At 39.3% G+C, this 13,615-nt stretch overlaps 1 protein-coding gene across 1 annotated transcript in view; it reads right to left on the reverse strand.

The window, feature by feature from the left end:
* Positions 1-9,997: 9,997 nt before the first annotated feature.
* The window catches only part of LOC135467096 (visual system homeobox 2-like), a 28,073-nt gene continuing 24,455 nt past the window's right edge, over positions 9,998-13,615 (reverse strand). The window contains exons 4-5 of the mRNA XM_064744857.1: positions 11,438-11,618; positions 9,998-10,713 (exon numbers count right to left, since the gene is read on the reverse strand). Coding sequence (XP_064600927.1) covers positions 10,388-10,713; positions 11,438-11,618 — 507 coding nt within the window. The 3' untranslated portion in view covers positions 9,998-10,387. The remainder of the gene's footprint in view (positions 10,714-11,437; positions 11,619-13,615) is intronic.

A 13,615-nucleotide genomic window follows, 5' to 3' on the forward strand; every position in this document is an offset into this window, starting at 1 on the left:
GGTTGTCTTAGATTTTAATTAGCTTTTATGAAATGTATATACTATTATATTGATCCAAAAGTGGGTATGTTTCGTGTTATTCCAAAGGGGCGTTTTAAAATGTGATTACATATTACATATTAAATGTGACGACAACACAGCATTTTTGGTTAATTCTAGACCAGGTTAATTCTAATATTCGCTGCATTTTCTTTACCGAATTCTGCTTAAGCCATAGAAGTAAGGGATGTATCCGTTGTCACGTCTTAAACATGAACATGAACAGTTGGCATAAAAGCTTAACTGGGGAAAATTGACCTGTTATAACCAAATGGTTGGCAAACAGTACACTCAAAAAGTGAATGTGTTTGGTGCCTGAATGATACTGTAGAATGTATTCTGCTATTGCAACAAATTATTCTGTTAACACGCATTCTATTGATTCAACATAGGTTCTATTAGACTAACAGGATATTATGTTGAATATGACACAGTATTATGGTATAATAACAGAATATATTCGAACATCACTCAGACAACAAACTTTCTGTTAAAATGAACACGTTATCTATTTTTTATTTGGATGTATCATTTGCCAACTACACCACTGTCGCACACTACTCTGGGTTTAATCTCTGTGCTGTGGTATGCATTTTCCTTTAATAGAATTTTATTTTCATTTTCGTTTTCTTTTTCTTTTTCTTTGTCTTTGTTTTTGTAATAGGACCGGCCCTGATAGCACAGTTGGTAGAGCGCCCGCTTCGGGACCGGTAGATCCAGGATCAATCCTGGGTCGAGTCACACCTTGGACCTTAAAAGAGGAAGTTCTAACTTCCTCGCTCGGCGTTCAGTATGAAGGGGAAAGTGACCCATATCTGTATAATGGCTCGGTCGGGGCGGCTTACTTGCCTTCGGTAAGGCGTCTCAGTGAAACAGCATTAGATAAAAGAGCGGTGGAAATCTGTCCTGCAACAAGGAGGCACATACCATGCACTCTAAGGATTCCTTCGTCATTACATAACTGAAAAATTGTTAAGCAAGACATTAAACCCCAATCCCTCACTAACTCTTTGTAGTAGCGACCTACCATATCCAGAACCTTCTTAAAACTCAATTATGTCATTCTTGTTTTATAAATTAATCCCTTGTTTATAAATGGGCCATTTAACTTTGCACGTGCACGTCGAAAAAGACTGTGATGGACCCTTGGTCCATATGCATGCACTAGAATGTCACGTGTATACAACGTATGGACGAACAAGGTAACGGTCAGAAAACGGCGGGTGATGTATTGTGAAAATCTAGTAAATAATTGTAGTCAACAACTGGTCGGGCCTTAGTGGCCTGTCTGATCATTAGAGGAGCACGTGGATGAAGGGTGGTTTGAAAAAAGAGGAGCTTTCTTAGGGACGTTGACCGGAATGGACTTGGAAAACAACAATGGAAAAAAACTCGTACGTGGCGAGAAGAAAAACGAGTCGCTTCTTACTCGTTCTGTGTCTACGGGAAGTATTGCAAGTCTCCCTCCGGGCCAGATACAATTAGACAAACGAGGCGGAAAATCTCCGATTAAAATTTATTTTTCTCCGAAGGGCTAATGCAAGTGTAATTGGGCGCCCACTCGAGTCCTATTAGCCGGCTAAAGACGGGTGCGCACAGAGAGCGTTAGACAAGACGCCTGTCAACGCGGCCAATCAGTGACGGCGAGATGGCTTTTTCTCGGGCTCCTTACCGCTCTTCAGGCTGGTAACAAACCCACGGCGTCGCCCGGTTACATTTGCGACATCGCCTTCGGCTCACTTCCCGTCAAAGGACTCCAGCCCTTACTCCTTTTTCCTCGATATGAGCCAAGGGAACGCCAGAACGAGAGTCAAAAGCCCTCGAGATAATGTGCTATGGTTAGAGACAAGCACTTCTCCGAGGAAGGATCCAGCACTCTCCATCTTCCCACGTGGCCGGGAACAATGGCGGACTGGTGACCAGAATGTAACTAACGCTCGAAACAACAGACTCATCGGTTTAATTCGATCCCAGAGAGGAATTATTCACAAAAGGCTCTTGATAGCAGAGATTCAGGCTTCAATACACAAGCACATAGAGCTGTAATTCTTGGGAAGTTGTCCCGTAGACGTAAAACTGTACGACCAGTGTATCCTCTAGCTCTCAGATATGTAACAGAAACCAAACAAGAATAAGTAACAAGCAGAGTGTGCTACAGCAGCGACTAATCATTTTGAATAAATGTATCATTTGACTGAAGTGATTGATTACTGTTTCTCGGTATAGGTGAAATTTTGTCTTGGCCAGTTCAGTGTACGTCGGATTATTGAGTGAATCATCCGATTTTATTATGAGATTTACCTTAAAAGTTCCGATGGACGTAACATTTATAGCAGTATAAAAGACTATACAAGCAGTATGTAGAGTAAAATCAGAGCAGCGACGACAGTGTGATAGTTTTAAAAAATGATCACATGTAACCGTTAAAACCCGGTTTCTGTCAATTTAACACAGTTATCGTTTTACTGTAACTCCTTGTTTATGCGTGAAAAGGCCTAAATAGTTTGTACATGGTTTATAGCACAATGACTAAAGCCGAATTAGGTTATTAAATGGAGTGATGTTAATAGCAATTTCGGACGCCACTGGTGCAGAATTACTCAAAATGCTATTTTGTTGTCACATTTATCACTTAAATAAAAATACTATGTTTGAGTTAATTCGTTATTTATTTAGCTATTTAGTTATATTCAGTCATTTGATTGTTGATGTGCATCTATCTTAATTGTGTTGACTTGCAATGGGGTATAATTTTTAGGTGATAATACTATCGATTGATTTGATTTTGATTGATGTTTAAAAATTATGCTATGGTGACTAGTACATTTATGCCATGGTGACTAGTACATTTATGGATAGATGAATGAATGTGCCCGGAATAAACCATGCAACTTTGATAAGTTATACGCTGAGGAAATTTTCCACGTGATATAGTTCATATTGCTCGACGGCCTCCGTGGCCGAATGGTTAACGTGCTAGCGCGGCGCAATGACTCAAGAACCTCTCACCAATGCGGTCGCTGTAAATTCAAGCCCAGCTCATGCGTGGGAAGGCCTGCAAGCAATCTGCCAGGGCTATAATCGGTTTTTTCCCACTATGCATAATGCTGGCAGCCGTCGTAAAAGTGAAATACTCTTGAGCAGGGCGTAAAATACCAATCAAATAAATAAATAAATCGTATTGCTGGAAGGTAAGTAGTCTCCAGCAAACTTTATATACAATCACGAGGGAACACCCCATAGATCACTTATGTTGAATCTTAAAGTTCCATCATCCAGAATTATATTTAATTTATTTATTGTTTGTGTGTTGTTTTAAAGCTATACTCAAGAATGTTTTGACATACACGATTGGGGTGAGTTATGAAAGGAGGAAATTAATGACAAGTTACTGACGAATTTTCCTATACGTGCTTGAGACTTACAAAGAATAATGGTGGAAGACAAGTGATTTTCAAGAGACATTCAGCCACACAAACGGCCACAGGAGCGTTGTCGATAGCTTATTGTCACCATGCAGTACCTGAAGAACAATGAGTTCGGAAGAATCTACAATATTTTGGCGATTGAAATATCAGATTATACATGTAGATATTCCAGTTTTTTTTTTAAAGCTGTGCTACTTATGGATTGCAAAAGGTTTCTGTTTGAAAACTGTTTACAATATACATTCCAAAGGCGCTCTGACAAGAAACAGTGATATTAGGCCCTATAAAAGTTCACCTCAGTCGCAGTTTTCACGAAAATGGATAAAATGGGGTGAAAAAATGTGTGTTTTGTTTCTTCGTAAAGTCTACAGATCCTGCTCTCAAACAATTTCACTTCATGGATGTCATTAGAACACCACTTATTACATTCAATGATTTGTAAATATTGCACGCATCGAACTTGCGAGATATGATCGATGAGGAAACACAGTATGTTTGGTCCTGCATTATCTCCCTTGGATGACTGGAGATGCACACTGGTCTCTGTAATACATGACAAACAAAGCGTTATTCGTGTGCAGCGAGCTTAGCTGTTTGTTTGAGACATCCCGCAAGGGCAGATTGGAGATTTTCTGGAGGAAAAGATAAATGATATTTTTAAACAGTTGCTCATGATGTAATAATGCAAACTGTCGTGTTAATTAATAAGATTGGTATATGTATATAAAGATTGTAAAACTATGTTTGAAGAATTACGAATGTGCAGCGAGCAAAATGCTGACCCTCATATATTGTCACAATTTTTACCTGGTTTCCAGTGCCCCCCCCCCCCCCCCCCCCCCGCCCTCCACTCGCTGACGCTTCTGGTGAAAGCTATGATACACTTGTATAACACTTGGAATAATCAAATACTTCGAAATACTGAAGCCACAGTTTTTCTCCCTGAAGATGTAATTTGACTAACGTAACTGTTATAGAAAGTTGTCGTTATGTAACATGGAATTCAAACACTAACGTGGAGCATAGGTCGTGATGAAAGCCTATTAAAAACTGTCCACAAAAATGGTTGCATATTTTTTTTTCAACCCAGAATAATGCATTTGTAACTTTGGATTCTATGATGACCTTTCCTGGCCACACTGAAACATCAGATTTTTGCCACTCAACACACACTGATTTGTGCTCACACTGATTTGTGCACACACACGCTCTAAATGCACATGCATGTAGATCTATGAATGGGCCTTGAACTATTGGATGTGACGTAAATGATACTCTCTCGGTCACACCCAGACCACCGTAGAATCTGATGTTTTATCAACTGATGTTTTGCTCGGTTGGAAACATTCTGTAAAAGGCAAATGTATCGAACTATTTTCCGGGGCTTTGTTTATTGGTCTTTCATCCACTTTATACTTCATGAGTTTTCTTTGCCTGTAAGTTCCAGCCATGTTTCTATAGGCCTTGGCCAGCAAGGTAATAACAGTAGCATTAGTGTCCCCCAGGTGTGATTTGTCATTTACCACCTGAAGACGGAATCAGACTGTTGAGTGTGATAACTGCATAGGCGAGGGTTTCGATCATGTCGATGAAAAAAGACAGCAGCGTAAAACCAGATCAATGACAACAGTTTGACAGTTGGCAAACAGTCACACGTATTACCGGTGAAATCCGGTCTCCTGTCAATTTACCTCAGGGTTTCATTTTAATTGTTCATGTAGTTACTTATGAAGTAGCAGCATATACGTCCCCTTGCACCATGGCTTAAGCAGAATAAGGTTTTAAAAAATGCAGTGAAACCAGATGCAATGTGTTAGATGTCACATTTAATATTTGATACGGTGATATTCCAATCCAACAGGACAAAAACTGAAAATTCCCCAAACATGAAGCTACAAAGGTATGGTCATTCTTTGTAGAACTGACTTCTGGAAATTTTCAATGCATTTTTGACCAGGTTGACAAAATGAATTTTCCACTACTTTAGTATATCTAAAGACTTATTTCACATATATACATTTAGGCAGTGTTCAAGAGTATTTTATTTATATGACGGCGGTCACTTTATAAGGGAAGAGGAATTCATGCACCACAATTCGCAATATAGGTGACAAACCGCCTGGATAAAAGTTGCGGTGGTAAAACTGGGGGCGTGATTGTTGAAATGCTAGACGTCTACTAGAACAACGTATTAAACGTCTCACGAACAAATTCGAAAAAAAAAAGACAAAAGCACCGCTTGTCAATTTACCTCGGTTAGAGTTTTCTTTTATATTCATGTGTATACGCTTATTTTATTTAGGTGTCACTATTATTCAAAATGCTGTAGTGTCATCACCTTTACGATACAACCATATTAAAGGTCTCATGTGTTGAACCAAAGACCCAGCACAGAAAACCTTATCTGCAAAAACTGAAAGATTTTGGAATACTTATTGAATTACACGGCGAGAGATCACAAAACTATAACTATATACATGCACACAGAGCTGTAAGAAAATCAGGTTCATAATTCTATTGTTTTGCGCATGCTTCATGTATCGCAATTTCCGGTGTCTCTCGAGGCTTCCTTGCGAGCTGATTCGAAAGCACCTGCTTAACGCTATAACAGGCTTATTTACCACTTATTTACCGCTTTTACTGACGTCGAACACTCGGGGTTGACTCAGGCAATTGTTAATAGCATGTCAATGGTCGTTCACACGGCAGATCTGCACCCATCTGGAACTGAGTTGTGGTAAGTCGCTAATAGACTCAATGGTGTTGTTCGGTACGTCACATTACCTCCTCATAATTGTTCTGTTAGCGTGTCTGAATTGGGGGTTGGGTACTTGACATTGTTAACATGAAGTCACTATATTTCTTGACACCTTCCCTGCAAAAAAAAGTCCCCATCGCGTTCCGGAAGGAATGAGAGCTGCTTTTGTTACCGCGCGCATAATAGCAAGTGAGACTGTGATTGGCTGAAAAAATCTCTTTTCGAAAATCGCTTTAAGCAAGGTGTTGAGTCGGTACAGTTTCTTCTGTTACCAGAGTACACGGTTAGATGGCGCTTTAGAGTGAGCTGTGAAAACTAAGGCGGGGGTATGTAATTTTCTCAGCAGGCATGGCGTTCTGACGACTTGGCATATGTCAATAACGCCCTGTTATCCTTACAGCTGTTGCTAAATAGCGGATCGCACAAGCCAAATAGCTGCCTGCACACATTCCCGCTGTCATATTTATAAGAAGCACGTATCTGTTGAAGGATTTCACTTAAGATTTCCTGTTATATGCTAGAAATAAGGCGACCCTGACGTGACGGGGTCAGCCGGTGTGAAATCATCTGGGGCGGGAGACGTTCCTACAACTATATCTATGCGTAGACTTGCTTGCAGTGAATTTCTGCCAATTTTATTACAAACATGTTATTTCTGTGCATTTTGAATGAATGATGCATATACTGACAGTCCCCTACATCATTTTAATTCCACGTTACATAATGACATCCGTATCCAGTGTTGCATATATACATATAAACATGCCAATAGGTGAATATCAGTGAATTTTAGTATACTCATTCGAATCGCGAAATAACCTGCGTGTGTAATATATCCATAGCGAATAAGACCTTTAATTATTAAATTAATTATTAACTAATTGTTTGCGTGACTTTCAATTTAATTATGATGTCGACTTTTTTGCTGAAAATTTTCCTCTATTTTGTAGCATGTTTATGCACATGTTGATAAAATGGTGCATATGCACAGTCCTGCCATGGAAGTTCCATGTTTCCCTTTTAATCCATGTTACATAACAACATCCGTAGCCAGCGATGCTTAGAGCCCGTAACATATGAAGGTCAATGTATTTACTAATTCGAATCATGCGTAAAGCCTTCATCAAATTTTTGATAAGTTTGTTTTCACCCCCTCAAACCGATGGCCTTCGACATTATTTCTCACATGCTAGAGGGTGACTCATTGTCGCAAGAGTAAATGCATTATACCTTATACTTATAGTGCTACCTCACCTAGTGAGGACACCAGATATGACACCCCACTCCGCCTCAACTTACTGAAACCATTAAGGTATATGAACTTGTATAATACGTAATTATATATACAGGTTCTATTTAAAGAAACAGTTATAATGCATGTTAAATTTGATCATATTTTCAAATAAGCTGGCCATGCATATACTTCGTGGTAAATGCTTCCCTTAACACATAGCCTATTTCTTTTGATATAAATTGTATTTATTTGATAAGCATGCTCTAATCTGACGGTTAGTATTTGCAAGCGCATGTGCAAATACACGAAAACGTGATACCTAACTGACCAAGCCCCGGGATGACAAAGATATATCAGACATAAGTCAAAATTTTACATCACTTTAAAATTGTTATTTCTGCTGTAACTGTCAAAATACTTCTTGCTTATGTATAAATGCTGTTTTTTGTGCATGTAAGAGCTATATCAGGGTCAAGTGATATCATCATAATGACAGGCAGCATGAATATAAAGCAGTTTTACAATATTCATTACAAGTTTTAGTATTTCTGCACACAGCTTCTGTTTGTGCATGCCTTGTCTTCATGGTAATGTGTTTGGTGGGGGTGGGGAGTGGGGGTGGGGGGGGCAGCATAGACCTGTACATATACATGCCTTCAAGAGCGCACGCATAGCGGAAGTGACACGCGCTCTTCAGCTTTTGTAAAGCTGAGCCTTATAAAACATCACTACAAGTCAAGAATCACTTGATTTTTTCACAAGTGCTTCCGCCGTAGAACAAATAGCTATTGATAATGGTTGTTTAATGTCGTGTCATACTGGTAAGTTCTGTAGACCACGTTATAACAATGGCCATCGCGCTCCGCAGGTGTGTTTTGTCATTGATCACCTGTAGACGGAATCTCACCCTTGAATGTGACACCTATTTAGACAAGGAGCAGTCTGTTAAGTAACCGGTGTTGTAAATCGTGTAATTCTTAAAGGAAAGGCTCGATAGATGACACTTTAGCCACCTGAGATCGTGCCAAGTCTCGTGTCTAAATGTCAAATATATACAACTCGACTTCTTCGGTATTGACCCGATCGAGACGCTCTCCTGTGTGACGTTATTGCTCTGCAAGAGCATTAGCCGTTGGTTAAGCTTGTTATATATATGTATACGATTTATGTCGTTTCACTTTTACTCCATCAAAGTATTTACTGGCCAAAATTTATTTCAAGTTTATCATTTAGTCTTTGTGTTATGATATATTCTTGAGCAGGGTGTAAAACACCAGTGAAACACATAAATAAATAAAGCTATAGTGCTTGAATTGACTTGTTCGGGTTAGGCATCTAATCGCCTGTAATACAACCGTCTAGGAAATTCGGTAAACAGGCATCCGGCCACATGTATTAGCCCTCTTACATTCGGTAACAAGGGTTCCCATAGCTGAACATGTCATATAGGTGGGTGTCATTCAGAAAGCCGTGATTTAAGTACCGCATACTTTATGAGGGACTGTTAGGTGGGAAGGTCTACCAGCAACCTTCGGATGGTCATGGATTATTCCCGGGGTCTGCCTGCTTTCCTCCCACCATAATGCTGGTCGCTGCTGTAGAAGTGAAATATTCTTAAGTATGGCGCAAAACACCGATCAAATAAATAAATAAATACCTCTATAAAGGGAAACATGGTTGACACGAGAATGACTCTCGGTGTAAATCTTGACGAGGGTCAAAATAGTTTGCAACAGTCTCCAGGCATTAGGACAATTTGCTGGCAAACAGATATGGTATGCACGGTGTCTAGCGTGGCGTGGATAAGACTGTAAATTAATTATCAAGCAAATATTCTTTCATGTAGGCACATTTATACTGTACATTTAGTATTCGGTGTGTTTTAATGTGCGAAAAACTATATGTGTTTCTTATCTGTATGAAGAATAACCCCTGGCTCTTTCCTCCCGGCATATATACAATCGACCTTAAGTATATCCTTATACTGCATCGGCTTTGGGATCAAAACACTGTAAATTAACAAAGTCGCTTTTTATAATTATCAAATATAACATAGAATTTAGCATGAATAATTATGGTTCACGTCATAATGATAATGTTCCGTACAGCCATATGTATATTATACCTCAGTGAAATATAAGCCACACTGGATTGAACTCACGATTTTGATCCAGCTTTCTGTATACCAGTATGTAAAAGAAAGACAATATTTATGCAGCGATATATTGCGTTAGTAATCTCTTTTAACTTATAATTACCTTGTTCTGCAATTAAACTGAATAAACCAAGACTTTCCTGCCGTCCCCTGTTTAAAAAAAAAGTAAAAACCAAAAAAAAAAAAAAAAAGAAAAAAAAAAAAACAGAAGCGTTTAAATATATAGTGATAGGAATGTAACGGAATGATTTTAATGACAGTTTTATGTACAGAATACCATAAATACACATTCCAATAAAATTACTGAAATAATTATTCAAGAAAAAAATTCATTTTCATGAAATACAACATTCAGAAACAACGAGCACTGGCAAAATGTGGTGAATGTGTAACAGCGATAATAACATTTTACTAACATACGCCGGTTATTTGTTTCCGGTGATCAGGAACATGAGCAGCATCCGCTAACATGTCCTTATAAGCACCCCATATGTCATGGATACCAACAAAACCATTTAATGAACACAATTAAATGTAATCAAATGGCAATTTAACAAACCGTTTAGATTGGCTCAATATGCCTTTTCGTTATGAGAATTGCTCCTGTTTCAATCCCAAGCTTTTCAAACAGTAGTCTCCTCTAAAACATCTTCTATAATCTGACAAACAAAAGCATCAGCTGTTGTTGTTGTTGAGAAGTTACTGATGTTATTGTTTAGAAGTATATAAGCCTTGCATTTTCCAAATTCAAATATAGACCATTGTCATGAGCGTTACTGATTTTTTGCGATCTCAATGTCCTTTTCAGTATTAGCTAACTGCTTCTGAGACGGCTGCTCAAAACGACTAGCGTATTTTTGCAAGATTTCCTTAGCCGTTGACTCCGAATTAGAACTGTCACTGTCTGAAAGGTGAATGGCTTTTCGGATTTTTTCACTGTGTTGTTGAGCCTTTGCTCTTAGAGTGGCTATGCTTTCTGATCGTATCTCTTCCCGGTCACGTGACGGCGACTCCTCGTGGCTCGCGGGACTGATGACGTCACATATGTCGTCATCATCTTTCATCTTTTCCGCTGCTTCTATGGACTTTTTGTGCATGCCTACAATAAGAAGAACGAGAGAGGTGAATCAAAACTTTTATATTTACTAGTTTAATGAGTGCCATGACATCACATATATCATAAATATAAATTTCGTAAATATATATTTAACATTTTACTTTTCGTGCATATAATGTACATTTAATGCATTTATATTTCATTTGTAGTACCTAAGATATGCAAGTTAAACATAACGCAAATCGTTTTTTAAAACTGCATATAGTACCATAATAAAATATACAAATAATAAAGAGTGTGATATGTCGCATACATCAGAATACATCAGCTTTTATATCACTTGTCAATGAATAAGAAACGCTTACCTTGTGCCTGTTGCGAAATGTGCTGCCTGGAATAAGGGCCTACCGAGAAAGAATGTCATTGTCACTGGTCTGTATATACTTTAGTTCTGAGACAATGTCCGCTCTTTCAATAAGCTAGGAAAGGCTTTAATAACCATGGAAATGTAATTTTTCTTGCGCAAGCGTTGTCGCTGGATAGAACTTCCGGCAACACGTCTTCCAATAAAGAAGGTTACACACCATGGCTTTGTAACAAAAATATTCAATGACTCTTTCGTGATATAAGCAGGCCCTTGCTCCAAGCTAATGTCGATAATTTCTGATTTCACCTTATATGAGGGCGCATTTTCGGCGCCATATATGCGAAGTGATAATCTATAAAACTAAAACCGACTTGTTTCTTCGTTATAAACATTACTTACTCAGTAACCAGGGAGCGCAGGAATCCATGACGCCATCTTTAGCACTTTTAATGATCGTCTCTGGTAGAGGGAGCGAATGTCGCACCATGGCGCCGTATAATCCATATTCCGCCATGATGCTGCTTCGGCCCCACGTCTTTTCCGTTTTCCTCCACTTAGCTCTCCGATTTTGGAACCAAACCTATAACAAACATAAATAATAAAATGCAAACAAAAATTCAGACATAAAACTCAACCGTCGAACATGTTTCAATGTCAGAAAATGAAGCAATATTGGTATAATGTTGCCAAATACATTGTCAAGAAACCTCAACTTACATTAAATACTGCGAGTTTATTTTATTGAGATCTCTCGCTAGAATATCGATAAATATCGAAAGTGTGATTACTAGATATAAAAGCTCAACCGAAACAAGGATTGCAGTGAAATATTTTGCTAATATATCAGCCAAATTCAGCAAATTTTAACAGGGTATTGTTTATCGCCCATAATCAATTGTTTATCTTCCCTGTTTCATTGGATCTGCTTTTTTTCCCCCCTTGACGTTGCCTGTGGGATTCTAATAGTTTTGTCTGTGTGAATCCAGACATGTTCGTACAGTGTAAACAATCACCATTAAGGGTGGGTCCTCGGGGAGCAGCCAGCACGTTAGCATGAAATTATCTAATACCAATATCGTAAATTGACAGGTAATTTCCCGGGTTGTGTGCTGGGGACCGTAAGTCAACTCCATGCCCCGTCCCGCTGTGATTTGTTTGAGGCCGGAGAGTTTACTCGCCCAACCCAAGCGCAGCATTATTCGGGAGTGAAAAGCCATTATTGAAGTGAGCATTAACATTATATGGAAACTGTAGGGACACGGAACGATGTAAATACACAAATAAATGATATAAATGCAAAATGAGTGTTCCCTAATGCGGGTCCGTCATGCGACACTGGCCCCACAAGCCACCCACCGGGGACACGGGCGGCTTTAACCCATCTCACACACAAATTCACCTTTGCATCGATCCGCTGGTTCACTAATTGACAATACAATCACCCGGAGAGCTTGTGTCCGAGGGTGATGGGAAATCCGCGTGCTCATACCACCATAATGGCCGCCATCAAACAAAGACTCACGATCCGTTACGGGAGCACTACATAACCATCAAATCTTCCAGCGGACAGAAGGTCCTCTAACAAAGTATACCCTCGTAAATCCCTATATACACCAGGATCATGATTTGTCACGGCATCCCTGGGGCTAACCTAAAACAAACTGTATTCTTTGTGCCTTAAACAAAAAAAAGGCATTATCAGATTTCTTTAGCTTTGCCTTTTTTGTGTAATCTGTTTCTCTCTTTTTAAATAATAAAATAAAATATACGGATTTAAGTAATCTATTTCTCGCTTCTTTTATACTAAATTGTTGATGTCCAATTGCATGAATTCATACAACACATGCGATTGAATGCTTTGAATTAAACCACGTTCCCACAATGGCGTTGCGCAATAGCAGTCTTCTTTTGTCATGGTAACGAAGCTTCACTACAATGGGAGGCCTGTTAAATGTTTTGTTGCAATCATGTAAATCAGATATTCCAGAGCTGTATAAGCAAACGATGGGCTGGAGAGAGCCAGTGTTATCAGCAGTTTATCAGTGTTTGTCAGAATCATTTGTTACCGATCATACACCGGCTGAGGGACACAGCAAACAATGGCGGCTCCCGGGATCCACTGCAACACGAGCTGAGAAAAAAAAACGAACTTTCCGGAAAACGACGACAAAAAACTAATTTGCTAATTTGATTGCGCAGGAAGTAGATGGCAGTTCTTTACTTCCGGTGGCAGCCATCGTGCGCCGTTCTGAGCTGACACGGGCTGGGTTTAAATCTCGTGTTTGACTGGCTAATAAAATGGTTATTATTACGGAAAGTTGCGGCCGTTCAGACTGAGCTATGTGCGTGTACGAATGAGGGGAGTGGGTCGACAACAGCTTTGGCGAGTTCTGCAAGCGTGCCTGAGGGACATTAACTGGAAACTGGTGAGCAGCACGCCTCGATGGCTGGTCTACAATTTTAAGCATGCTCAAACCCGTCTTCAAATCCCCCGTAATTAATCAATTAAAGAACATTTTCTTATTAGATCCTTCCACGTAGTCCCCAGCCGTTCATAACGCCCCAGTAGGTAATTAC

Source organism: Liolophura sinensis, chromosome 6, assembly GCF_032854445.1.
Source record: "Liolophura sinensis isolate JHLJ2023 chromosome 6, CUHK_Ljap_v2, whole genome shotgun sequence".
In the NCBI taxonomy this organism is placed as follows: domain Eukaryota; kingdom Metazoa; phylum Mollusca; class Polyplacophora; order Chitonida; family Chitonidae; genus Liolophura; species Liolophura sinensis.